General features: G+C 33.6%; 9 protein-coding genes across 10 annotated transcripts in view; 3 read left to right on the top strand and 6 right to left on the bottom strand.

Annotated features, from left to right (window-relative positions):
- LOC104785384 (GDSL esterase/lipase At2g40250-like) lies at nucleotides 27-2,025 on the top strand. The gene is made up of 3 exons (XM_010510587.1): nucleotides 27-747; nucleotides 1,341-1,611; nucleotides 1,709-2,025. The coding sequence occupies exons 1-3, from the start codon at nucleotides 121-123 to the stop codon at nucleotides 1,894-1,896; spliced, it is 1,086 nt and encodes a 361-aa protein (XP_010508889.1). The 5' UTR covers nucleotides 27-120; the 3' UTR covers nucleotides 1,897-2,025.
- Nucleotides 3,106-4,166, bottom strand: LOC104788852. The gene is made up of 2 exons (XM_010514632.2): nucleotides 4,126-4,166; nucleotides 3,106-4,059 (listed from the first exon to the last, which is right to left on the bottom strand). Exons 1-2 carry the CDS (start codon nucleotides 4,164-4,166, stop codon nucleotides 3,366-3,368), a joined length of 735 nt encoding a protein of 244 aa, XP_010512934.1. The 3' UTR covers nucleotides 3,106-3,365.
- On the bottom strand, nucleotides 4,090-6,097 carry LOC104785383. The gene is made up of 5 exons (XM_010510586.2): nucleotides 5,539-6,097; nucleotides 5,335-5,411; nucleotides 5,204-5,240; nucleotides 4,996-5,098; nucleotides 4,090-4,914 (listed from the first exon to the last, which is right to left on the bottom strand). Exons 1-5 carry the CDS (start codon nucleotides 5,864-5,866, stop codon nucleotides 4,221-4,223), a joined length of 1,239 nt encoding a protein of 412 aa, XP_010508888.1. The 5' UTR covers nucleotides 5,867-6,097; the 3' UTR covers nucleotides 4,090-4,220.
- LOC104788851 (UPF0725 protein At4g28920-like) lies at nucleotides 9,392-10,077 on the top strand. The gene is made up of 3 exons (XM_010514631.2): nucleotides 9,392-9,679; nucleotides 9,799-9,912; nucleotides 9,984-10,077. Exons 1-3 carry the CDS (start codon nucleotides 9,500-9,502, stop codon nucleotides 10,032-10,034), a joined length of 345 nt encoding a protein of 114 aa, XP_010512933.1. The 5' UTR covers nucleotides 9,392-9,499; the 3' UTR covers nucleotides 10,035-10,077.
- On the top strand, nucleotides 10,039-10,838 carry LOC104788850 (UPF0725 protein At2g20620-like). Its single transcript, XM_010514630.1, has 4 exons — nucleotides 10,039-10,159; nucleotides 10,246-10,352; nucleotides 10,449-10,532; nucleotides 10,629-10,838. The coding sequence occupies exons 1-4, from the start codon at nucleotides 10,039-10,041 to the stop codon at nucleotides 10,836-10,838; spliced, it is 522 nt and encodes a 173-aa protein (XP_010512932.1).
- LOC104785382 (inactive receptor-like serine/threonine-protein kinase At2g40270) lies at nucleotides 15,539-17,954 on the bottom strand. Its single transcript, XM_010510585.2, has 6 exons — nucleotides 17,685-17,954; nucleotides 17,463-17,535; nucleotides 16,897-17,321; nucleotides 16,628-16,818; nucleotides 16,405-16,537; nucleotides 15,539-16,308 (listed from the first exon to the last, which is right to left on the bottom strand). Exons 1-6 carry the CDS (start codon nucleotides 17,743-17,745, stop codon nucleotides 15,716-15,718), a joined length of 1,476 nt encoding a protein of 491 aa, XP_010508887.1. The 5' UTR covers nucleotides 17,746-17,954; the 3' UTR covers nucleotides 15,539-15,715.
- On the bottom strand, nucleotides 21,265-21,920 carry LOC104788849 (uncharacterized protein At5g39865-like). Its single transcript, XM_010514629.1, has 2 exons — nucleotides 21,363-21,920; nucleotides 21,265-21,306 (listed from the first exon to the last, which is right to left on the bottom strand). Exons 1-2 carry the CDS (start codon nucleotides 21,918-21,920, stop codon nucleotides 21,265-21,267), a joined length of 600 nt encoding a protein of 199 aa, XP_010512931.1.
- On the bottom strand, nucleotides 22,282-25,311 carry LOC104785380 (probable methyltransferase PMT23). Its single transcript, XM_010510584.2, has 8 exons — nucleotides 24,694-25,311; nucleotides 24,293-24,442; nucleotides 23,934-24,204; nucleotides 23,736-23,846; nucleotides 23,479-23,647; nucleotides 23,157-23,390; nucleotides 22,869-23,063; nucleotides 22,282-22,641 (listed from the first exon to the last, which is right to left on the bottom strand). Exons 1-8 carry the CDS (start codon nucleotides 25,150-25,152, stop codon nucleotides 22,443-22,445), a joined length of 1,788 nt encoding a protein of 595 aa, XP_010508886.1. The 5' UTR covers nucleotides 25,153-25,311; the 3' UTR covers nucleotides 22,282-22,442.
- The window catches only part of LOC104785379 (eukaryotic translation initiation factor 2 subunit alpha homolog), a 6,654-nt gene continuing 4,490 nt past the window's right edge, over nucleotides 25,627-27,790 (bottom strand). Inside the window, exons 2-8 of one of the 2 annotated variants that reach the window (XM_010510583.2) lie at nucleotides 27,395-27,743; nucleotides 27,157-27,213; nucleotides 26,993-27,079; nucleotides 26,759-26,905; nucleotides 26,575-26,679; nucleotides 26,139-26,237; nucleotides 25,627-26,003 (exon numbers count right to left, since the gene is read on the bottom strand). In XM_010510583.2, coding sequence (XP_010508885.1) covers nucleotides 25,848-26,003; nucleotides 26,139-26,237; nucleotides 26,575-26,679; nucleotides 26,759-26,905; nucleotides 26,993-27,079; nucleotides 27,157-27,213; nucleotides 27,395-27,743 — 1,000 coding nt within the window. In that variant the 3' untranslated portion in view covers nucleotides 25,627-25,847. Of the gene's footprint in view, nucleotides 26,004-26,138; nucleotides 26,238-26,574; nucleotides 26,680-26,758; nucleotides 26,906-26,992; nucleotides 27,080-27,156; nucleotides 27,214-27,394; nucleotides 27,785-27,790 lie in introns of those variants that run through there. The other variant, XM_010510582.1, reaches the window with a different exon arrangement.

The following is a 27,790-nucleotide window of genomic DNA, read 5'->3' as shown; positions in this document are numbered from 1 at the left end:
TTGTGAAAAAGCTTTGGACCCCTCTCTCTATATATACACTTTGGCCATTCCGATCTAACCAAACAAACAAAAAATCGTTAACTCTCTATTGTCATCATTCCACAAAAAAAAAAACAAATCATGAACTCTCATCATTACAAACCAATCCTTCTTACATTCCTCATTACTCTTCTTCCCCTCCTCCAACTTCTAAGCCCTACCAATGCGTTACCATCCCCACCAATAACAGCTCTCTACGCCTTCGGCGACTCCACGGTGGATCCCGGCAACAACAATTACATCCCCACTCTTTTCAAGAGCAACCATCCTCCCTACGGCAAATCTTTCCCGGCACAACTCTCCACGGGAAGATTCTCCGATGGAAAACTCGCCACCGACTTCTTAGTCTCCTCCTTCGGGATCAAACCCACTTTACCAGCTTACCTAAACCCTTCGGTCAAACCCTTTGAGCTTTTGACCGGAGTTAGTTTTGCCTCGGCTGGAAGTGGTTTAGATGATCATACGGCGATGTTATCGTTGACTTTGAATATGGACAGGCAGTGGAGGTACTTCGAAGAGGCCGTGCGTAAGATGAAGAGTTTGGTTGGAGAATTGGAGACTGATCGGGTGATTAGGAATGCTGTGTTCGTGATTAGTGCAGGCACTAATGATATGACTAACAATGTTTACACTCGCGCTCCCGGGAGTTTCATCTCTGTTTCGAATTATCAAGATTTTCTACTTAGCAAAGTCGAAGCTTTTGTCCAGGTAACATACTTATCTTTTAAATTTCATAAACTAGAATTAATCAGATTTAATTTATTAGTATTAATATATATATTAGTGATATCTTTAGGAAAATATGATATATAGTATTACATATATGTATTAAAATTCAAAAATAGTAACCGACTTCTTACGTATATGGTATGGATCCCACTCATTAAATTTATTCACTAGAATAAGACTTATACGCGTTTGCTAATATAATCATTAGATAGAATTCTCATTACTATTTTAGATAACTATTCTAAAACGTTTTCATTACTTATGGAATTTATGTTGATATGAATTGTTGTCTTTGTTTATTCTAATATCAATTTACATTGTTGACTAAACTTTTTCAATTTTCAATATATTCCTTTCTTCTTATAAAATTTCTGTTTTATAGTATCAATTTTTCTAGAGAACCATGATTAAGACGTTGTCATAGGCCCAGTTTTTGTGTCCTTGAGATTGTTCTGACAGGCCCATATATTATAGTTAAGAGTTAGAGACCTGTATGGTCATCTTGTTTTCTCATAGTTACATATATGAGAGAGATCCACTAACATATTTCTAACCTTACAATTGGTTTGCAGAGACTATACAACGCAGGAGCAAGAAGGATTACAGTAGCTGGACTACCACCAATCGGATGCCTTCCAGTGCAAGTAACAGTTGCTAGCTTCACTTCTCGCAACTTCCATCGTAGGACCTGTACGGAACACCAGAACGCTGATTCTAGGGTTTACAATCAAAAGCTACAGAGTCTAATCTTCCGTCTTAGTCAGAGGCTTAGAGGTTCCAAGGTTCTTTACCTTGATATCTACTCTCCGTTAATAGACATGATCAATTATCCTCGTAAATACGGTAAGTAACTGATTAAGATTTTTTTTTCTTGCACATGTTTAGTTAAATTATGATGTAGTTTATAATTTGAGATATATATATATATATATTTATGCAGGAATAGAGGAAACACTGAGAGGATGCTGCGGGACGGGGTTTCTTGAGGCGGGACCTCTATGCCAGCCAACGTCTCGGACTTGTGATGATGTGTCCAAGTATTTGTTCTTTGATTCTGTGCATCCTTCACAGAAGGCTTACTCTGTCGTTGCTAGCTTCGCCTTACGAAATTTGCTTCCTCGCCTCTAATTCATTAGTATTTTTTTATTGCAATTTTTTCTTAAGACATTATTGGTGTTCTAGCTATTGGTGTTTTGTACGTAACATTACATTTACTCCATCATTTTGGTGGAATAGTGAATAGATCAAATTTTTACTTTTTTTTTTCACTGACTCCAAAAAGTTAATCTATAGAAGCTTTAAATAGAAAACTTTTGCCACTCCAAAATAGTTTTTGTAAGAATTATACGATGTCAAATATATTAAAAAAGAAAAATTGGATCTCTCACGTTACAAATATGTTTGACTTAATTAACAATATGGAATATGTATATATATACTTGTTCAAATTATTAAGGACTGGGAAGAATGATACAACAAAGACACATGTTAGTAGTCACAAAACAACAAAAACCTACCATAGTTTTGATTCTCTGGAAATATGTAAATATTCTTTAATATATAAAACGATATATATAGCCAAATCTTATTCAAGGCCCGAGATGATAAGAAACGATTTTATGCGAATAACAAATAACTTGTTTGTTTATCGAGGAGATCAAGACACATCTCTATGTCAAGTACATCTGTCTTCTTGTCTTTCTCTCCATTTTTTCTCTTAACGAAAGTTTTTTTTCCACTTAACCTCACGACTAAAATTAAAATGAACTTTGGTTGGCATCAAAATTGTTTTTTATCAAAATATAATTTTTTTCTTCTATTGTCCTCAGACCCCAAAGCCAAAGGTAAGGTCTATATCTTTCTACAAATCGTCAATTTGACTTTTTAAATTTTTGTTACTATAAATTTACCGCTTTAAAGCTAAAGTTTGTTTAGTTTTAATATTTTTATATTTTCCGATCTTTAGTTGTATATATGGTTGATCGTTTAGTTTGGAAGACTAATAAATATAAATCAGAAGGACTCGGGAGTCTTTATCACTTTTGCGTACGTCAATTTTATGTTCGAAGCATCAGACTTCTAATTTATCTGGATATATGATCTGGTTGAAAATAGTATATAGTATACAGAAGAAGCAAGTTGGGTTCACTGACTCAACGTTAGTGTATAACAGTATAACTTTTCAGACAAGCTCTCCATGATTGAAAACAAAATATTGGCTTAGGATACTTGTTGTGTGAGGGTGAGTGAAAACGGGAACTACACATACATTTGCAATGTCTCACAAGAAGACACAAGTAAGACAACGTGCAATGTCTTGTAACTCTCAAAATCATATAGACTCACTAATGTATTGCTTGTTATTATTCAGTAGAAAACAAGTCTCTGCTAGCTCCCAACTCGATCACAATTCACATATATTTAAATGTGGAAAAATGACAAAAAAAAAAAAGAAAGTTATAAAAAAATGTCTATTATTTCCTTTATTATGGGTCCTGTCACAAGTATGCAACGACTGATAAAAGTACAGAACCGTCTTCCATCAACAAGTACCTCAAGATCTCACTTAGAATATACGTATATATATGTTGTTATATTCACAAAGTGAGATCAAGGGGACTTGCCAAGACCGCAATCTTTCTCTCAGTCTGATCATCTTCTTTCCTAATGGTTCGACCAAGTTTTGATAAACCTGACGAAGATAATGAAAGAGACAAACCCTGCAGGCTATCTTGATGATCATCATGTTCTTTTTCTTCATCTTCTAACAAGCATTCTCCAAGGTTGTCGTGTGTCCGAGGTACCTTAAGGGACAAGCTTAGATCCAAATCTTGGTTTGACTTATTGCAGTCATCAGACAATAATACTCTCTTCCTCTTCAGAACATTGTCAGATCCTTCCGCCACTCGAGCATTCTCCCTTTGATAAGAATTTAGTGTTGTAGCACTATGATCCTGTGGTCGTGTTGCGGTAGAAGGATTAGGATTGGATGAAAGGCTCTGTCCCCATGATTTGTTAAACGTTTTCATGCCTTCGAGGAAGCTTCTATGAATTCTTGGAACAACTTCAGCTACTCCATTGTTCTCACTAGCCGCTTCATGAGAATTGATTCGAAACGAAATAGTTTTGTTCTTATCATCAAGAATACTATTGCTAACTCCGTGAACTCTTTCACCAGGTCGTGGACTAAACAGTGTTTGTCTTGTTCTTGTAGTGTCTCGTGCCGTTAAGCCTCTCCACGGGCTACGGTAGATCTGTCGTCTATGGTCGGTCCAGGAACCGCTACCATATCTGCTGAATACNAAAAGAAAGTTATAAAAAAATGTCTATTATTTCCTTTATTATGGGTCCTGTCACAAGTATGCAACGACTGATAAAAGTACAGAACCGTCTTCCATCAACAAGTACCTCAAGATCTCACTTAGAATATACGTATATATATGTTGTTATATTCACAAAGTGAGATCAAGGGGACTTGCCAAGACCGCAATCTTTCTCTCAGTCTGATCATCTTCTTTCCTAATGGTTCGACCAAGTTTTGATAAACCTGACGAAGATAATGAAAGAGACAAACCCTGCAGGCTATCTTGATGATCATCATGTTCTTTTTCTTCATCTTCTAACAAGCATTCTCCAAGGTTGTCGTGTGTCCGAGGTACCTTAAGGGACAAGCTTAGATCCAAATCTTGGTTTGACTTATTGCAGTCATCAGACAATAATACTCTCTTCCTCTTCAGAACATTGTCAGATCCTTCCGCCACTCGAGCATTCTCCCTTTGATAAGAATTTAGTGTTGTAGCACTATGATCCTGTGGTCGTGTTGCGGTAGAAGGATTAGGATTGGATGAAAGGCTCTGTCCCCATGATTTGTTAAACGTTTTCATGCCTTCGAGGAAGCTTCTATGAATTCTTGGAACAACTTCAGCTACTCCATTGTTCTCACTAGCCGCTTCATGAGAATTGATTCGAAACGAAATAGTTTTGTTCTTATCATCAAGAATACTATTGCTAACTCCGTGAACTCTTTCACCAGGTCGTGGACTAAACAGTGTTTGTCTTGTTCTTGTAGTGTCTCGTGCCGTTAAGCCTCTCCACGGGCTACGGTAGATCTGTCGTCTATGGTCGGTCCAGGAACCGCTACCATATCTGCTGAATACATTTCAAGTTATAAATAAACGAATAATTTTAAGTTTAAAGTCAATAGGCGCCGAATATTTTTTTAAATACCCTAAACTAGAAGAAGGCCTTTGATCGAAACTTTGTAGCATTGGAAGTTGGCTAAGGTTGTAAGTGTAACCAGCTCCGTGCTCAAACGAAAATCCTTGATCTCCTAAAGTTATAAGAAAAAGAAGACACAAGAATCAATATCTAGTCGAATTCAGTTATGAAATTTATGATCAGAAACCCTAATTTAACTCAGAAAGAAGTAAATTACCTTGATTCGGGTCATCGGTCTTCTTGCTCCGGTACATCTAGAGAAAAGAAACGTGAAGGTGGAAAATATGAGTCAGATGAAGATAACAATGAAAGATACTATATATGTGCGCATGTGTATGTTTGCAAAACCTGAAGATGGCTCTTGACATGGGCAATACTTAGCCCCTTAACGTTCATCAGTTGAAGAACAAGCTTAGGTGTTGCTCCTGTTCCAAAAAAACCATTTAGAGAAAATCTAAAGAAATATTAACAAAAAAAAACCCTAGAAAATTATAGATCTTCATATATGCAATGATCTTGAATATTGATTTATATATGTTACTGAAACTCAACTATCTGGGCCACCCAATCTCTCTACAGCTTGAAGAAAGCAAATATGAAGCTCAGGTGTCCATCTCAGCCTCGGAGTCTTTGAGCGGTTGTACGGCCTCACAGATCCACCATTCTTCTTGATCTGATCATGATCATGATTCTGGTGGCTTCCACTCTCTTCCACATAGCTATTGCTAGATGGACTCTGATCTCCTGATCTCTCTTCTTCATCCTCTTCACCCTCTTCATCCTCCTCTTCATCTTTGTCTTCTTCTATATTGGTGGTGGCTTTGAAGTTGTTAGATAGACAAGTCTTGGAGTTTTCAGAACTTTTGCTGCTTGATCTCATCTTGGTCTCTAGCTATTTGGCTGTTTTTGTGTTTTTTTTTGTTTTTGTTTTTGGGGTGGAACCTTTTTGGTCTATCTTGGAGTTCTATGGACAAAGTTCAATCAAAGATCACACACTCATACATATGTGTTAGGAATTTAAGGTGAAGACTTTTGAAGGTCTAGGTGTATGACTTTTTGGATGCTTGTATCCATCATTCCTTTTTCTTCCCCCTCCCTCTCTCTCCAACTCAACATATATGTTGAAATATATGTATATGATGGCAACGGATATTCTAAATTCTTTTTAATATATAGCTTTTCTTTAAACCAGTGTTTTTTCGATAGTATTATACATCTTTAAACCATTGTTTTTAATATACATCTTAGGGAAAGATAGATCTAGATTTACACCTCATGACAAAAATGGTACTTTTACTTACATTAAACTTTAGTAACTTCAGTCATAACATATATTAAAAAATTAACAATAATTATTAAGTCAATTCGTTCAGTTTTTGAATATCTTTGTGATAAGGAGTGAAAAAGAAACTCCCAAGGATAGAAGAACTTGTCAAAATATTGATCATTTTCTTGGTAATTAAAAATCAAATGTTTTCCTAACAAAGATACATTGGTACATACGCCGATTTTATGATATAAATCAAAGGCCAATATAACATGTATATGCTGTGAGAATTCACAATTTTATTTTTTTCTTTCAAAACCAACTGATAATGAATTGAATGATCTATATGTTTTCATTTGATTTTTTATAACCTGTTTTTTGTTTCCATTGGAACTAACTTTTTTTGCAATATAGGAAGAAGGCAACATTAATGAGGTATACATATTAATTAGATAAATGAAATTTCTTCCATCGTTACAACTCATAAATTAAATTGACTAGAAAAGCATACATAAAAGGGGATGGTTAGGGGGATGGGCTCGTGACTTCAAAGCCAAAGCTGTGAAACAAGAAAAAAGAAGAAACCCAAAAGCATAACTAGATACATAGATAGAGAGAGAGAACATAGAGAGAGGAATCAGACAGAAGTTAAAAGGTGCTTGGCTGGGCTGTCTTCACTGAGAGACACGAGAAGAAAATATTGCTACTTGTTTCTGTCACCAACGACAATCACGGGTTTGTCTCCATCTCCACTACTCGTATTATCTATAATTACCTACACATGCGTCTCTCTCTATATACATGCAAATAGTACATCTCGCTTTTCGATATATAACCCAAATATAATGTTCCTTTTATATAGATAATTGGGATAGAGAATATCACAAATTCACAATTTAAGCTAACAAGTCACATGAATTCTCCCGTATATATCACAGAATTGAACTTGAGATTTAAAAGAGTATTTGTACGTACGTACACACACACACGTAAACAATAAATATATATATATATATATATATATATATCATTTAAGTACCAACCAAGTAGGAAATTCATATAAACGTTCAGAAAAGCAAGTTAAATTTGTTTTTCTTTTTCGAAATTTCAATTAATTTAAAGTTTAAGTTACTTTTACAACTGTTTTCATTTCTGACATATATTTTAAATTATTTTGGGTGATTTTTTTTTTATCATAATACTAAATATTATCTATCTTATTTCATTCTTTTAAAATAAATAATTAAATAAACGAGAAATTTTAAAGGATGTATAATATGCTATATACTTAACGTTGTATATATCTGTATTCTAACAGCAGGCAAATTTTTGACATGCAAGTATACTGTGTCAAATTTTTGTGAATGGTGTGACCAAATGTAATGTTGAAGTCATCAGTCAAAAAAATTAGGTATATGACATTTCTTTCTGTTTTTGAACATCTTTTTGGAAGCCTAATGTCCAGCTAGCCGTAATCGTATCTTTTGTCGTCGTTACTAAGTGGTAGGAAGAATTAAAACTGTCGTATATTTTGGTTTTACAATATTAGTCTTAATAATATTTTACGTTAGAGTGACGTTCCTCATATCTACCCTAGTATCCTACTTCCATCCTCAGACAACCCATGAGCAATTATATACGACCCAACAACAAATACCAAATGATAAGTAATATCAATCACGGTGTTGACAAAAAAAAAATAATATTAATTACGGTATTGATTTTACTAAGTTAATTAGTTATGATTAATCCGTTGAAATTGACCACGATGCTAATCATTCAACCATTCTCCTTGACACATATGATGATGATACGAATCAAGCAAATTCGAAGCGTGGACCAAAGTTTTCGTGTTTTATGTCTCAAAAAAAATTTCAATTAATTCGGAACTTAGACTCTTATGAATAGTATATAGGGATTTGTTTCAAATAAAGATCTGAGATTGAAGAAACTATACGGTACTGTACAGTAGAGAGAAATTCAAGCAATATATGTCATGAAATTTTGTTTCAAATAATGTGTATATTTTAAATTAAACGATATGTAAACGAAAAAAATATTTTAATGGGAAAGAGTAAGTTAGGAGAGAGCTGAGAGGAATAGAATAATAATGAGATTTGTACGTATTATGCATGGGTTTGCATGCATAGTCACTGCAGCTAAGTAATCAATCAGTATGGCCCAACAGTTTAGGTATTGAAACCACAATTGCATATTATATTATTCATAGTCATTTTAATATATCGTTTTTTGGTATGACATTATTATATAACCATGAGGACAAAAGTCGTGTTCCCAAATTTTTAATAATAGAAACGAATAAAATTTTTGGACCAGGGCAACTTCGTGGAATGTAGGTTGCTTGTCGAATTAAAAAATTGGGAATTTCAGTTTCATATGTGATGCTCTTGAAACTAATTTATTTTTATTTTTGGGGGAATTCAGTGATGACACATACGAAAAATGTATTCAATCGAACAATGACTGTGGAATAGTTTTAGTTTTTTTTGGGTAAGTTTGTAACGATTTTGTGTGAATTTTAATAATTATCTCCACAAATATCATCTAAAAGTCCTCTTTTAAAATATAGCAAGTAAAATGTATTCTTCTAAAATATTTAAAAAATCGTACTAATCTAAACTCGATCTTATATAACAGGTTTATTAACGATCTTATCTACCACAAATATGCACTGTCTGCTTTATATGTATTGGCATGTTGGGTTATCAATGAGGTATTGAGGTGTGTCGAGTGTACGTACACCATTACAAATTTACAATACACTTCGATCCTAATAGAAATATATATGACTGTTGTGTTCCATTGTGTGTGCAGTGGAAACAATAGTTGTATACAATTTTGGTTATTCATCGAATAATCACATCCGCGGATGCTAAATACGGCGACGATAAATTCGATCACCCATGTGGGCCAATTGGGCTTTTCTCTTCCCAAATTATGTTTGGGTTCAAGTTGAATTCTCTTTTTGTTAGTGATTGAATCTTTATTAAATTGTTTTTTGGGGGTTAAAAAAGAAATTGGGGTCTATTTACATTAAAACTAAAAGTTAAGGGGCGAAAAGATAAATAAATACAATTGGGAATAGAGAAGGCCAAACCCTTGTCGTGTCCGTTCAACAAAAGTCTCTGGAGATCAAATCCGGCGAACTGTGAGAACAACTCCGGTGAAGTAGATTGTTCACTTTGGACGTAGAAGAAGACTGTTCAGTTCAGAGAGATCGGAAAGATGTATGATGTGATGTTGGATGAGGCGAACTTGTGGCATCACGAACAGGATGAACCTCCTCTCCGTAAGCGGAAGATCGAAGAAGCTCCTCCACCTTCACCTGTCGAAGACGTTTATTTCTCCGACGAAGAAGATCCTGAGGAACAAGAAAAGTATCGTCTTCAAGTTGTTGAGTCTTGTGTAATTTTATCTTTCTCTTTATACTCGATCCCTTTTCTTCTTTGGGTGTGGTTTCTTGAAATCGTGCTTTGCAAGTTTTGTCCTTTTCGTAATCCAAATTTTTGATTTTGTAATTTTAGGGATTTGATGTTGATTACTGCAACCATACGTATAATGGGATAATGCCGGGTGGATGTAGTCCCTATGACAAACTCTTTGCAAAGGCTGGACTCCATTGTTACAATCTTGAAAAGGTTACTCTCTTGATGGAGAAGCACTTGTGATCGATTGATAGATGCTTACCTCATTGCTTCTAACCTTGTAGGGAAAGAAGTTAGAATTCAAGAGTCTAGTCAAATTCTTATTCAACTTCTGAGGTGATGGATCCTATCAACAACTCAATTCACACTTTCCAAACATTAGTCACGGATGCAGGGTATAATAACAAAGCCCGTTTGATACTCGTGACAAAAATATGCAGGATCAAGCCTCAAGTGCCAGGTAAAACATATCGATCGAGATAGTGTATAACCAAGGCAATACTGTTTCTTTTTAGTTATTGGCTAAATCTTTTGAAAATGTTTTAGGCATGGGAGATGCCACTGTCTTTTGGGACTTGGATGCTATAGATGACTTCTATAAAGGTGAGATGCCAGATTGGCCACCGAATGATGATAAGTTACAGTTCTATGAGGTGAGTTGTTTAGTTTTTGACTCATCTTCTTCACTATATAAATGTGATCTGTTTTCAACTAATAAGTTTTTGATGATTAATTAAAAAAAAATGCAGGTGAATGAATTAGAGTTGCGAGACAATGAATGGCTTCATCTATACGCCGAAGTTGCATTGTTCTCCGAGTGGGCCGATGACCTGGTGAGGATATAATTAAAAAAAAGCTTAGATATGTTAGTGAGTGAGCGTAATGACACTTTCTTTTCTCAACAATTTATTTTTGTTGTGTTTGTGCAGAGTGCTTACATGCCATTTGAGATGAAGAAAGTAGTGGTACAAACGAGAGAAGATGTAGAGTCGAGTATGAAGCTCATGTCGAGAAATGCAATCTTCTATATGAGTTTCAATATTCGTGGAGGTCGCGAGTGCAGAGGCATTGTAAGAAGAACAAGTGATGGAAGAACAGGACATATGTGCCTTGAAGCTAGATGCTGGATCGACAAGTAAAGCTAATAATGACACCAGTAATCTGATATTTTGTGGTCTTTTTTTATGTATTGATCTATGTTTAAATGGTATCTATCTATGGCTGAAGTTGCTAGCAAGCAACTATTTTAAAAAGCTATATTTAAGATGTGATTTTCACGTTTATCAACTCTCTTATGTTAGACAAAAAAAAAAAAGAAACTACAATACGGTTACAAGTTTTATATTCATGAGTACAATTTAAGAGTGTACTCAAAGTCTAGGCAGAAATTGGTTCACTTTACAAATCCTATTAAACATAAGATGTGATAGATCCGATTAACAACTCACTTCATACTTTCCAAGTTATAGATGCAGAGAAGATGAACAAAGCGTGTTTTATACTCATAACAAAATATGTAGAATCAAATCTAAATTAAAATTGTGTGAAAAGAGAGCTCATTTGTTATTTTTCCATGTCTCCTAAAATATATTGTACAATTGACTTGTGTTAGGAGTCAATTAACACCAACAACAAAGACTACACATATTCAATTATTTCTCTTACATCCCTCCTACATCACCAAACTACAAATGTAAAAATGGGGAAAAAATTACCATATACTTTTTATTCTCATATATTTTTTTTGTCAACCATATACTTACTTTTAAAGGTGTAGTCTCTTGTTATTCACATAGTCAAAGTTGAGATCTACATAAATATTAAGCAAAAACTTATCAGACAGATCAAAAGGGAAAAAAAAAAACCATTATTTTCCAAGTGAGAAGAAGTAAAACAATAATCAATGCCGACCTTTGGCATATTATAACCGTACAAGCAATTGCATAGATGCTTTTATTAAATAGTATGATTTTTAATAAAAAAAATTATTGGTATGCTTTGTACATTTGGTACTTTTTCATTATAATACAAACATTTCTTTAATTTGTGTGTTCTCATGTATTTTAAGTTATTTCAACATGTATTCTTTTGTGAAATTACAATGTTTTAGAGGTTTATAAGTAATTTAAACAAAAAAAGGCTTACAACTGTTAGTTTATCTTAAGTTAATTTTATAGTTTTACCTTTTAGATGTATATAGAACCAACATTACATAGATGAACAAGGTATAAGTTGTTTACTATTCATAAACACTAGAATCATGTGACTCCAAAAATTTCTTCATTTAAGCATCAAAAGTGGCAGAAAACGTTTTTGTTCTTCTAACTCTTAAGGAAATTTGAAACTATGAATATGTTGTAGAATTTCATAATGTCTTACGCTATAAATTATACCATCTAGGTATCAACACTCATCTTACTTCTAAATCTCCAAACTTACTAAATATAGAAACTACATAAGCAATTTTTTACCTATCTACCATCACAATTAATTATTTCTTTCAAAATGTTGTATTTTTATTGGATTTTTTTCTTAGCAAAATCGTTGCATAAGATTGATGAAAGAAATGCTTTCATCTAGAATACAAATATGATAAGTTGCAAGCTTTTTCCTGATATGCAAACTAATTCATCATATACATGTTGATAAATTTACTCAACTTGAAGAGAACATCAATTTTGTTTAACCAAATTTAGTAGAGATAACTAGAACGACATTTAGAAATCAAAGAAATGCTTTCATCTCGAAGACAAATATAATTTCTACAAGATTTCTTGTAGACATATATAAAACCAAAATAACATAAATGAAAAAGCTAAGTTGCTTACTAGCCAGAAGCCATTAGAATCGTGTGATTTAATTTCTCTGCTCTCCAAAAATCTCTCCCTTATACCTCCAAAGTGGGACAAAATGTTTATGTCTTCTTACTCTAGAGGACACTTGAGTCTTGATACTGTATATAAAGAGATTTATGTTAGATACATTTATCGTTGTTCTCCCTTGTAACTACCTAAAATTACATGAGATTATTGGTTTGACAAAGAAAAAGAAAAAAGATGCATTTATCAAAATTTGTGTTTTCCCTCCCCTCAAATTCAAATACCATATCCATGTGACACTTAGAGACTATTATTGGATATGTGATTTCTAAATCCATATAGAATTGTAAATTATGGAAATCAAAACATATGGATTTTGAAATAACATGTTTCATCCTTGGATTTGAATAATTATATTTTACACTTTCAAATCCATTCAAATCCATTTCAACATAATGTGAATTTTGAAATCTAAAACCAAATCATTAAATGAATAACATGAGATTTTAACAAGTATTTGTAAATCATGGATCAATAACACAAAATTTTGATATGTATTTTAACATCAATGATCGAATAACACATGATTTTTGTTTGGATTTCCCAATGCATTAAAATCATTGAACTAATAACCCCACCTTATATTCTTGATGTATTTGACAATTTACGTATTCTCTACCATTTTCGTACAAATCAAAGACATCTAGAAGACATATATAATTTCTACAAGATTTATTTTTCCGATTTGCACACTAATTCATCATATACATGTCAATAGATTTTTTACTTTTAAACTCACATCTTCAAAATATTTACAGTGTTATTATTCGTGAGGGCTCTCTCTTACACAATGGAGGATAAAACCTCCAGCTCTCCATCAAAGAGGTGACAGTTTCGGCGTAGTATACTCAATCTTTTTATTTATTGCCTTATCAGAAAAACTATGGATTACACTTGATGGCTGCTTCTCCAATGGACCGTTGGATTAATGGTAATAGTAATTGTGCACCCAACTTTTTACCTTACAAAATTTTCAGGGTGTAATTATGGAAAATTTATGTTAGATGCATTTATCGTCGTTCTCCCTTGTAACTACTTAAAATTAAATGAGACTAGATATTAGTCCACGCAACGTGTGGTTGTATGGATAATAGTTTTTATTATATTCCTGAATTTTTATAAAAAAATATTTTGTTCTTTTCTGTTAACAATAACATAATCAAATATTAGATTTGTTCTTAAGATTGTATTATAATAAAATTGTATCAAACAAAGTTACCAAAAAAAATTAGTATCGATGTATTAAAAACATTATGTATATTCTTCCTCATTTCAAAGTTTTTTAAAAATATAAATAGAAGATATAAGTCTATAACTATAAATATAGCTAACAAAAACAAAAAAATATGAATATTTAACTAAAGAAATTTTATCTTGAAAGTTAAATAAATTAGTGGGAGAATGAAATTTATAATAATTATTGTGTAGTAGTTACATTTGAGTTAAATGTAGAATTACACATGACATTAAATGTGAGTTAATTAGAAATAAATTTTTAATTTGTTTTTTTTTAAATATAAAAGGAATACCAAGTGGCCCAATGAAATTTTAAACTTACACATCATTTGGTTTTTTGTTGATATAAACTCATACATAAAATTTCAAATTCATATTATTTTTTTAATTGACAAATGTAAATTAGTTTTCTTATAACATCATATGAACTTCAATTTAAAGTTTTTTTTTCAAAATCCCAAGGAAAACTTATATTTTTGGTTTCTTTTTTTAATTTTCACTCATCAATTTAAATTATAGCGCTAGATTTCATACTAATGGTTTTATCTTTAGAGGATTTAATTAGATGATCTATTTTTAAAATTATATTATTTTCTATATTTTACTCCATTTAAATTTGAGTGCTAGAAGAGAATAGAGAATTAGACATGATTTTTTTCAACCTCGTGATCTTGTGGGGTGAATATAGTAGAAGAATATTTAAAAATAATTACTTATAAGATGATAATCTAAAATAGACAGTGGAGATAAACCTTTTAGAACATAAAAAATAATGTAATATAGAGAGAATGAAAGAATAATAGAAAAAGAGAATAAGAATAGAAGTGATGTAAAATTATATTTAGAAAAATATGAGTTACAATTCTAATTTATTATGTGTTTTAATTATATTCTTTTATATATTTTTCTCCATTTAAATTCTGAGTGCTATAAGAGAATAGAGAATTAGACATGGATCTTTTCAACCTCTTGACCTTGTGGAGTAAATAGTAAAAAAGTATAAAAAATGATTACTTATAAGCTGATAATCTAAAATAAAAAATGGAGACAACCCTTGTAAAACATCAAAAACAATGTAATATATATATATATATATATATATATATCTTACAAACTCCAAAAATCTTTTACAATAATATTTGAATTGATTTTTAACACATACAACAACAACAACAAACAACAACAACATCAACACAAAACAAAACAAAAAAAGATTTGAGATATAGTTGAAGAGGATGAGAGAATGAGAGAATGAAAGAATGAAAGAGTGAGTATTTATAGGAATAGAAGTGATGTAAAATTATATTTAGAAAAATAGGAGTTATGATTCTAATTTATCATGTGTTTTAATACAATTTAGTGGAGGAATATAGTTAGTACTTAGGGGTTACAATTCTAATTTATTATGTGTTTTAATAAAATTGAGTGGAGAAATATAATTAATGCATAATTTATACAATTTCAGTTTTATATCAAAGTGTGAGGTAATTGTTATGTTTAAATATATTTTATTTGTGATTTAAAATAAATAACTTTTTTTAATTGCATTGCCAAATTGACCGATAAGGAGAGAGTGAAACCTTACTTTTATATATATATGATTATTGGTTTGACAAAGAAAAAAATGCATTTATCAAAATTTGTGTGTTTCCCTCCCCTCAAATTCAAACACCATGTCCACCATGTGCACACACTTATACTCTTGATGTATTTGGCAATTTACGTAATCTCTACCATTTTCATACAAATCAGAGACATCTAGAAGACATATATAAGTTCTAAAAGACATTTTTTTTTCTCCAATTTGCACACTAATTCATCATATACATGTCAATAGATTTAGTTTTAGACTCGCATCTTCAAAATATATACAGATTTTATTATTGGTGAAGGGCTCTCTCTTAGGCAGCGGAGGACAAGACCTCCAACTCTGCCCACCAAAGAGGTGAAAGTTTCGGCCTAGCATCGTTAGGTGATATTCCAGTGATCTCTCGTAACCATCCTGTGACTTCACCCATTGTAGGCCTCTCTTTCGGGTCGGTTCTGAGGCATGATTTGATCACTTCACCTATGTTCTCAATCTTGTCATCATAAGATTCCAGTGTTGGATCTACCATCTTGGCTAGTAGAGTCTCTCCTCTCAAGAAATCAACCAGCCCGGTATCTACCGAGTCAAGTTTGTTAACGGATTCCGGGAGTTTCCCGGTTATTATTTCGAATAACAGTAAACCGAAGCTGTAAACGTTGTCTTGAGGATTCAAGACTGAGATGCCTGTGTCTATGATAGTGTTGTTGATGCTAGTCTCTGTCTCGGATGTACCGAAACTGAAATCGGATACTTTGACAGCATAATCTTCTGCCAGCTGAAGAGATGATGAGACGAGGTTGGTGTGAGCTATAGGTGGATTGAGTTGGTGCATATGGTCAAGGCAATATGCAGTTCCCATTGCTATTCTTAACCTCATTCCCCAGTCCAAGTGTTCTGACTCTTTACCTGTAACAAGAAAAACAATTTGCTTCTCCATTTAGAACACAAAGAAAACAAAGCCAACATGAGAAGAAGACAATGTAGTTTTTGACAAGTACTCACAGTGTAAATGCTCAGAGAGTGATCCGTTTGGAGCATATTCAAAGATCAAGATCCTAGTGAAAGGCTCCTTTTCCTCACAGTAACCAAGCAGGTTTACAAAGTTCTTGTGGTTGATCTTCGATAACATTTCAATCTGAAATCATGAAACAGAACACGTTAAGTCCCACTATATATAGTTGTTGTAACAAAAATCTAAAAATGGGGAAAGAAAATTAAAACATACCTTGTTCCTAAAGTGAACTTCTGTATTGTTCTTCCAGTCTTTAGCGGATGTAGTATCAAATGAAGCAACAGCTATCTCCACTCCACTTGATAGTGTTCCTTTGAACAATTTCCCAACTGAGCAAGATCCAATGACATTACTAAAATCTTCACATGCAGCTTCAATCTCAGATCTTTTGAGTACAGGGACACCTAAGGATCAAAAATCACACACTGATAACTAAACCAAAAGGATACAAATTTGGCTGAAAGATGAAGAAAGAAACTTACCAGTTACAAAAACTCTCTGAAGTTGTCCACTAAGACCTGTACGCCAAGGATTCACAGTTTCCCCAGCCTTACGTCTGTAAAAGTAGACACCAGTAGCTACAAGGAGAAGTAAACCAGCACCACCTACTACGCAGCCAACCACTAGAGGAACAACCACTGAAGAAGAATCAGAGTTTCTTCTCTTAGAGGGAGCAACTGACACAGATGGTGAAGGTAAAACATCTTTTGTAGATAATGAACTCTTTTGTGGCTCTGGAACTGTTGAAGAATGTTTTGGAGAAGGGGTTGGTGATGATGATGGTGGTGTGCTAGTTTCAGCTGCAATAGCACCACTGTTTTTGTTGTTTTTTCTAGAAGGCAAATCATTGTATGTGAATGGTTTACGGATACGGACAAGTGTTTTCCTGTGGAATCCAACAGCTTTCCTAAACAAAAGGTAGAAAAAATAAATTAACACATTGCTCTAAGCATAGCAAGCTACATATGAACTAAGAAACATCTTCTTAGTGTAGATCTCTACCAACGCAGCCACTACAAATCTCAGGGAAACTGAAGCTGTGACTTACAAGTTATAGGAATCTCCATCTGACCATAGATCTTTCTTTAAACTGTCTTCACTTTTCTGAACATCTACTACACCTGAGAGAACACAAAGCGAAACAGAGGATTTGAGAAAAAAAAAAAAGGTTGTAGCTTTTGTTCTCTCTAGCTGTAGCAACCCAAACAAGCATAAAAACGAGTAATTGAAAAAAAAAAAAAAAAAAAAAAAAAAAAAAATCTTGATNAACAACAAGAACCGAAGAAGCTGAGAAGGATCACAGAAGACACAAAAGAACGCATTTTGAACATTAATCTCGAATGAATCGAGAAGATAACAATATTAGCTGCAAGAGTTGAGAGCAGAGGATGGTATAATGAAATTGAAAACGAGTTTGGATCTAATCAGAGAAAACAAAAAGAGAAAGAGAGACTTGTGACTTGTGAGTTTCTTGCTTGTCTGATGAGAGCAGAGAGGAGTTTGAGTTTTTTTATACAAGAAACCGTGTTTTGCCCGATTAAGGAAAACTTAAACTAAAGGAATTTAATAGGTTTTTTTTGGTCAACAAGAATTAAAAAAGATTGTGCTTATTTTTATTTTATAGACAGTCAATTTGTTTCCTTATTGTATTTTTCGTGAAAATTAAACTATTCGAGAAATTGTTTTATTTTTTCAAAGATTCCTATTATTATTGTCACAACCAAGTCTAGTCTACCACGTTCGAACCATGCTTGACTTGGACGTATTCCAAAGTCCTAACCATTGCAAGGAAACTAACATCGGCAGTTTCCCTACTGACTAAAAGACGATTATTATTTTGTAATACATCATGTCCTGATTATTTGTTAAGTTTTTGGGCTTTAATATATATATAACTAGGAGATATCCCATGATTTAAAGTACAGATTAATATTTCCCCCAAAAATTATGATATGATAATAATAATTATTGTTATATTTGTTTAAAGAGTTATTTTGTTTGAAACAATATTTATTTTAAATATTACAATTGTTTGATAAATCTACATAGATTTTTTAAAATACTAATTATTTTAAAATATTATACTATTTTAATTTGTTTAATGTATATTACCAGTTTATTTGGTAAAATATTTTAAAATATTAATTATTATATTCTAATTGTTAATAAATAAATTTTAGTAGTTTATTAACCACATAAATTTAGATTTGCCAACTCGCTGATGTGAAACATACATTTTTTTCTTCATAGATTGAGTAATATATATTCTTTTAAAAAAATTCAAATCACAACATATACAGAAAAAAATCCACATATTTATTTGTCTTATATATTATATGATAATTCAAAACAATTTGTAAATAAAATAAAAGCAAGATGATAAGAGAATCATAATTTAAAATCTTCACAAAATCTTTCAATTATTAAAATAATAATTTGGGTATTTAGATATAAAATATTACTTTTTTAAATTCTGATTGGTTTACAATTTTTTATATTAATTAAATGATAATTATTTGCATAAAATGTTCACATATTTATTTGTCATATGTATCATATGATAATTCAAAACAATTTGTAAATGAGATAAAAGAAAGATGATAGGAGAATCATAATTTAAAATCTTAACAAAATCTTCCAATTATTAAAATAATAATTTGGGTATCTAGATATAAAATCTTACTTTTTAAAATTCTGATTGGTCTACAATTTTTAAAAATTAATTAATAATTTTCATCCATAATTAATTAGAGAGATAAAATATTTTTTTAGAGATTAATAATTATTTTAAAAGTTTTATTAGTCTAATATTAAATTATTATTTTACCCTTGATGAAAAATTAAACATTTAACTTAAGACCAGTGGCATGACGATGTAATCTATATTAACATTTTTTAAGTACATTTTGTGTTATATCCTTTTAGTTTTGCTTATTTAATTTTTTATTTACAACATTAACCTTTCAAAAAATTTAAAAATTAACATTGCACAGAAACTCAATTACTAAAACTTCTTAAATTGACCAATATTTGTTACGTTTATTGCCATAAAATCTTAACAATATCTATACATTTTGCGTTTTCCAAAAATAACTCTAACCATTAAAGTTTTAACCCATAAAATCTCCAAAACTATCTTTAAAGATGCTATAATCTTTCAAATTTAAATGATATAACCAATTTTCAAAGTATTTCTCTATATCATATATTCGTATAACTATTTAAAGTGCACCAATACAAAATAACAATTATTTTAAGAGTTCACCGATCAAATGTTTAAACCGGTTAGAATTGAAATTAGTCCAATCTATGATTAGTTAAATAGAAATATTAATATCATTTCATACTTCTAACTGGTTAGTTCAACTCAATAAACAACAATAATTTTTTTTACTAAATTATATATGTTTTATGGGTTAAATCTAGAACGATCAAAAGTTTAATCATATAACTTTAATACTCAATAAAAACCGTAAAAAAATAACATTTATATATATATATATATATAACACCAAAATACCTAATAATATAATTGAAATACTAAATTATAAATTATAAAAATTTAATATGAATAGATATATATATTTTTTTTTCTTGCGGTGTACCGCGGGTTAAAAACTAGTTTTTTATAATTTATAAGATTAGTTTTATATTTGTACTTCTCAATTAATATAATAAAATTTGTTTTGTCTAGTGTATATTTAGCCGCCTTGATTAATAGTTAGGTGAACAAAAATGATGTGTTGTTTGGTTTAATATTAAGCATTGACTATTAACTAAGTATATAGTAAAATTGCAATGGCAGAACTAATAGGGTTCAAAAGAATAGGCTCAAGTCTAGCCAGCCACCGTCTAAAAAGACTTGTGGCTTTGCGAATGGTTCCCACCTTCTTGATTTCTCTTTGGTTATTTCTTTCAATTTGTATTGGTTACGATTCAACCAAGGTATTAAAAACAAGAGAAGAAAATTAAAAGAAACAGATCATGAGCCACGTAGATTTGGTTTGATGATCATATCTAAATGATTGAAGTTGAAGGAATGATTGTCATCTCAAGTAATTTGTGACTATTTCAAATTGGAAGGTTGCTTAGCTGTTGCTTTCTTCGTCCCCAATTCTCTCTTCCCATGTGGGTTCCTCGTGGTCTGCTCACTAGTCAGCGTGCAAAATCCCTATTCTTTATTAGTATAAATGTTCTACATACTTTCGTATCTTAGTGTTTTATATTTCGTAAAAACATTCCATATTATATTGTTATAGGAACCAATTATGCGAAAAAAACATATTTTCCGGCCGGAGAATCTAAGATAATAAACAAGTTTGCCTACAGCCCTTCTACCTATCTATGTTGTTGACAAATAAATTATTCTTCAATGGATAAGGATATGGTTATGTAGATTAACTTCGACAATGGATATGAACAACATATGTTCTAGCTAAGTAATTCATGGTGAACTTATAATTGTTGTTAATGGTGGGTCTTCCCACAACTATTTTATTCGTGATTTGGTTACTATAAACGTTTTAAATGATAAAAAAGTGTGAAAGGGAATAAGGAAGAAGAAAAAAAAAAAAATACAATTTCATATTTCCTTCATGGGAATTGGGAAGAGATATGCATCATACATTACATAGAGAGATTAATGTGGTGAAACTAGTCAAATATTACTAGTCAAACTTCCTAAGTTTCACTTTCTATATGATTTATTCTAAAAATATTCTTTCAGGATAACCAAAAGCCATTTTACCCCTAGTTATTACATTTTTCATCTACCGGAACTCTTAGAATACCGTAGCTTGTGCACCGGAAAACACGAAACACACCTAACCAAGCCTTGCACATTGCAAGCCTTACAGCTTGTGAATCCAGATCTCTCCGAGAAGATTTTGTGACTACCATTGCACAGATCACACATAACAAATCTCCATCCCCTACACGAATCACATACCTCAGCGAACCTTTCATCACCTGACGGTGTTAACGCAGCGATCAGTTTCCTCAGCTTGTCGTTCTCATGCAACTGCTTAATCTCTTCCGACCCGCCGATGTATCTTCCACCGATAAAAACCTTAGGCAACGTCACTTTCTTTGTTCCGAACATCGTTTGTAACTCATCGTGAAATGTTGAATCCATCAATAAATCTCGCTCGTCGATATTGATTCGGAATGCATGGAGGATGGACCTCACATATCTACACTCATCGAACGTCTTACGTATGATTCCAAGGCTAGTGTAGTAGATAACGACGCCTCGGTGGTGATCAGCGTTGGGGATATCCACGACGGAGAAACTTTCATTTGAGATAGGTCCGTGAATCCTAGCGGGGCTCCGAGGCTGGTGAATGACTTGACGCCGGGGAGAGTAGGATTCAGATAAGGGGTCATCGTCGTGAAGGAGGTTTTGGATGTCTTTGAATGATGAACATGAGAAATGTCTCGGCCATTTTGGTGAGTCGGGTGAGATTTCGTGACGACGTCTGCGTCGTTGAAACCAATTCGGGAACATTAGAGAAGATCAACAACGAAATCTTTGAGGAAAATGAAAATGTTAAAAAATATTTGTACGAGTAAATATTAGTATGAGTGGAAAGAATAGATAAGGACGTTATCACTAGAAAATGATTTCTTACCCAAAAAGAGCCAAAACATTTGATTTTCTATTCTTACATTTTTATGGTAGTCAAAATTTATTAATTGTGTTAAAAAAGTTCAAACTTCATAGGGTGGTGTTTATAAATCATAAACTCAACAAAGATCAAATCGCTTCGTATATACTTTGAAAACGCCGTTTCTAGAGCTCTCTTTCGTTAACTTTAGCCTTTTCGTCTCGTGCTAAAACAACCAAGCTCTGTTTTTAGGGTACAAACTGTCATATAACTTATAGTAGTTGGTAAATTCAAAACAAAATCCCCTTAACAACGTTGGTTCTGTTTAATGGGGTATACACTGTGATGTGATATAATCTAGTGTACAAACGAAATTACATTGCTAGTATTGTTTATGCTTCCTCGTTTCCTGTCTATCATTATCAGAGTTCCGGTTTAGCGGGACGCCAAAATCCCTTCCGACCAACCAAAAACTTGTCCTGGTATATTTTGGTTGACCAATGAAGCGAACCAAATATGGATTCAAGCTTCTTTATTGTTTCCTTGGTGTCTTGTACCACAAGATATCCTCCTGGTCTCACTATCCGATCTATCTCAGCCGCCACTTGTACAACGTCACACCTAAAACAGACCCCAAAACACCAACAAAAAGGTTACTCACACTAACCGCAACATCAAACAGAGTTTCTTGGGACAAACCATCAATCTGAACGAGACAAACAAAAATAACCGGTTCTAGTTGAGTACACATATCTCAAAAGCGGGGAAACCCAACCAAAACAGTGAATGTTCTCTACTGCTAAAGAGTTGAAACTCAAGAGACTGACAAATTCTGATCTGTTGTTTACCTTTGTGAGACATCTCCCAGGAAGAAACTGGAATGTAGCAGATCGTATGTTCTAGGGTAAGTGTTGAGGGACTCACACCAATCATGGTAAACTCCAATCAAGCCTCGATCATAAACAACGGAGAGAGTGTCAGGTTTATCCACAGGCACAACATTCATCACCCATAGAGGTCGGTTTATAAGTGCAGCAGCAAAGCTATCAGCATAACATAGACAAAAACAAGTTGAGAGTCAAATCTCAGTTTGGGATTAACCGGATTCTGGTTAAGAATCAGAGAATGAAAATTACCTGCCATAACCGGCATTCATGTCCATCACATTCCTCACACTCGACCAGTTTACAGCTAAACGTTCAAGATAAACATCAGATACAATTGCTGACCATTTCTCTGTATCTTTCTTCAATTTTTCCGCTGAAACCGAAATGCTTTGAGGTTTCACACTCACAAGCCGTTTAGGCCATAGCTCAGGCCAACTCTTTCTGATCGGTAACTTGGAAATGCATTTGGCTAGTGGAACATACCTAAGAAGAAAAGAAAAGGTTACAAAACAGTGGACATATTATATATACTAAGTGAATGTGAAGCATCATTTTGTTAACAGGTTCATACCATGAAGCATTTACTTCCTTTTTATCACACAGAGGTGGATCTTGTGTGCTGCGTTTATTATAGCAGGATTCTGAAGCTGGCTTTTGATAGATCACAAGTCCGATTCCAGAGGAATCAACCGTCTTTGTCACGACCTTCCAGCAAATGGATTTAGTCAAAGTGACCATCGCTGCGTAATAAATATTGTAACAATTAAAACCATAAAGATCAAGACGGGTCTTAAAAAAACACAAATCAAGAAAATGATAGTTGCTAACAATTCCAAATTCTGCTATCTCTGTCATTATCACGATAGACCGGTGTTGCAGACCATATAAAGAAACCTCCTGGCCTGAGTACCCTATTGAGTTCCAACAACGGTTTCCCACCTAACAAATGAACCAAAAAGATCATGAAAACCTCAAAGCTTAAACACTAGGAGGGAAACAAACAAGGGCCAAAAAATAGTAAAATACCATCAGCATCCCAATGGACTCTGCACCGTGCACAATGGATAAGATCAAACGCATTGCTCGGAAACGTAAGCTGTTGCGTTCCAATAACAGAAAGAGTTGCAGGTATTCCTCGTTCTAACGCAAACTGAATCTGAGCTTCATGTTCATCTTTAGGAGCAAATGACATTGTAATGGCATCTTTATCTAATAAAAAACCGCCAAAGCTAGCAACACCACAACCAACATCTAATACAACCCTTATGTTTTTCCCCCATTTGATACTCGGTAAAGCCTGGGAGTTTAACACAAATCAGCCTTTCCACAACAAAAAAAAAACAAGGGGAACAGTAAAACATCCAAAAAAGAAAGAAAGTGCTGACCTGTTCAATGAACTCAACGTAATGAGTAACCCCAAATTTGAATTGAGTACCTCCTCCAGGAAAAACAAGATATTCACCGGTTTTATTAACCCAATTTTGTTCCTTTTTGTATTCAACAAGCTTGGGATGAGGAACATTGTCATACCAAACCTACACATTAAAAGAGTAAACAACTAAAGAAATGTTCCAATAGCCTATCACTTAATGGGAACTAATACTATAAAAACATTAACTTTGAATCAATCAGACTCTTTTACAGAAACTTCCAAATACTCAAAATGGGTTACTAAACCAAATCATATAACTTTCAGATCAAGCTCGGATCAAAAGTTAGAATTTTTCGAAAAAAAACAAGAAAATCCCAAAGCTTACCAAAAACAAAAACAGGAACTGTCTCTCACCATATCCCGACTCTTAGGCCACGGAACCGGAGGCTTATAGTTATGAGGCAAGGGAACGAGACATGTAGGGGTTGGTTCAGGGCAATGACGTTCTCGATGCTCCATATGTCTCCTCGATTTGAGCTGCTTGATGGCGTTATTATTATCGAGACAAGGTATGTAATCAACAGATCCTGCGCCGTTACATAGATCCCATTTTTTCAGCTCTTCCACCACACCCTCGAGTGATGATGATGATGATGAAGCGCTTATTAGCTTCATCTTCTGTGGAGTTTGATCGGAAGAAACGTCGACGTTTTGGTTAGGAACAGAGGATTTGGGGTTTGGTGTGTAGTAGTCGGTAGGGGTGAGAGAAGGGAAAGGGAATGTGATGTAATTGGTGGTGGAGAGGTAGACTGTGATGGTGATGAGGATAGTGCAGAGGAGTAACACGACGACGGGTTGTACGGATATCCCCATTGTAGAAAGATCGTTAAGAGATCGATCAGTACGAGACGCGTTTCAGGTAATAAGAAGAAGAAGAAGGAGGTGTGAGCTCAAGCTCCATTAAGTCACAGCTTTCACATTTCGATTTTGCAGAGCTTAAAGTAATATTTTTTTATGCGCCGACAAAAGTAAACAAAACAAATTTGTGTCCGAATGATTTTTTTTCTTATTATTATTATAAGAGAAAATGTTCAAATTTGTGTCCGAATGATCAATTGCTGCTTAATCAGATGTTTTTTTCTGTAAATTTTCTCATTATAATTAGATTACCAGTAGTGTAATTGATGAATATCTGTATCTTACAAGACATCAGATCTAATTGAATCTACACACCGACCATCGCCAGATCCAATCAACCTACCTTTCTAAGATAATAATGAGTCATGTGGTGTGGACTGGCTCAACATATTCTTGAGCAGTGTGACTGTGTGAGTGACAGTGAGTAAATATATGCAAAGAATCAATCTTTTAAAAAACCATGAATGTATGATTGATATGTAAACCCCAATGGGTAAAATAAACTGCCTCAAGATGTCAAAAAAACACATAATATCCTCTCCGAGGTTTTTCTACTTGTCAAAAGCTTTAAAGCAAAACACTCAACCGTTGAGATTGAGTAGATTTAAATGAGAAAGAAAATTAGTCGGACAAACAATAGATCCGGCTTCTTACTCAATGATTCCGGCACCGCCGTCAAGATCCACTTCGCCCATCCCTGTGTCCTCTTCTTCGTCTCCGCTCTCTTCATCGCCACTAATTTCTTCATTGTCAAGACGTAGCTTAGCCATGTGCTCTGTCAGCATCTTATCATCACGTTCACTCACCTATCAATACATATTAACATTAGACTCTTGAATGTTGTGAACCAAAATACTATAAATAAACCACCAAACAAAAGCTAGTTCTTGTGACATGCAACTTGAGACGGGAGCATCAGTAAAAGAAAGTAAGATACTCACAGCTCTAGCTCCCTCCTTAACGACAAGCTTGCCTTTGTGTGTCTCAATTGTCTCAGTGCAAGCTATAATGGCTTTGTTTAGGATTTCAATCCCTTGGTCCTGTTAGAGAATGATACGATTAGGAACAGAGGGATAAAAAACAGCATTTACACATTTATGGTTTAAGTGATGAAAAATCCGCAAAGCTACATAATTGGCTACCAAAAATGCAATGACCAGTTTTTGGACAACAATAGTATCTGTGTGTATTTTCTTAAGCATCTGCTTTACTTGCAACTAAATGATTTCAACTATTGCAATCAAAATTTTGGCAAGAGCTAAACAGGATATACAATCCACATAGAGATCATATAAACCTCTTACCGATAAATAGGGGCAGGTTTCTGTAATATGCCAAACCAAGTAAATCATAATACAAGATAGAAGATTGTCTAACCTTGTCAAGTGTCTGAGTAGTAAGGACATAAAGAGGTGGAGCAACCAATTTAATCTTAACAGGGCAGTCGTCGTTTCCAGCGGCTTCAGCGTTTTTCATGGCCTCCTGAAATTGCAAGCATGGGTGAGCAAATCATAATGTATTCTTTTCAAAAGTTAAAGATAAGCCAACAAGAGATATTGACCTTAATGTGAACAACTCCGTCAAACTGAAAACACTTCAATTCGATATCAGCCCGGATTTTCATTGGTTGTGGTGTCATTCTCCTCCTAATGTTCTTCACAAGTGCATCTTTCACTTCTTCCGTAACAGCAGGTACAACTTTAGTCACCTACAACAAACAGACAACTTGTAAGATTAGCAATCAAAGGAAGTTTATACTAACAGCTAAAACAAAAACCAGAGAAAAAAAGTATACCTCTTCACCATCAGGCCCAACTTCTTTGATCTCACGAGTGAGGCCACCCAACACCGAGTCAGGATCCGTCACTAGGATCTTGAAGGCCTGAACAAAAGAACAAATATATTTGAGAACTAAACAACAATAGATATACAGTAAACCTCAAATTCACAGATTCTTACCTCAAAAGCATGACCATGTTTCCGATACAAAGGCCAAGCAATGTTCACATACAACTCCTGCAATATGAAAGCTCTAATCAATGTATAAACCCAATGATCTAAATAGTTTCAAGTCTCAGCATCTACCAGAACAAGAAACATCTCTAACCAGAAAATCCAAAATCCAGCAGATAAAATCCCAAAATTCAACTAAGGTTTTAGCAAATAACATCTAAAGCTAATATAGAAAAGATCATACCTCCAAATCAAGAGATAGAGTCTCAGCAACATGGCGCATGATAGAGTGAACAAGCTTGCTCTTGTTGTACCTCTCTTCACAAGTTGAGATATCCTCCTCGCTAACCCTACGTTTGCTCAGATCAATGTAACCTTTCTCCTTGTCAACACGCAGGACCATGACAGGCTCAATTCTCCCGACCTTAATCAAACTGCTCACACTTCGGATCCGACGACGGGAGAGCTCAGAGAAGAGGATCATTCCTTCGATGTTGTTGTACTCCAGCAGAGAAACGTAAGCTCCCATATCGGCGATGTTCTTCACCTGGATCATCACCGCCATATCCACCTCTGGATACTTCGACTCGTACATCCGACACTCTAGATTCGGTGTTTGATTCGCCATGATTGGATGATT

The sequence above is a fragment of the Camelina sativa genome, chromosome 5 (assembly GCF_000633955.1).
Source record: "Camelina sativa cultivar DH55 chromosome 5, Cs, whole genome shotgun sequence".
NCBI classification, from domain to species: domain Eukaryota; kingdom Viridiplantae; phylum Streptophyta; class Magnoliopsida; order Brassicales; family Brassicaceae; genus Camelina; species Camelina sativa.
The sequence above is the reverse complement of the archived record's forward strand: the minus strand, read 5'-3'. Positions and strand labels throughout refer to the sequence as shown.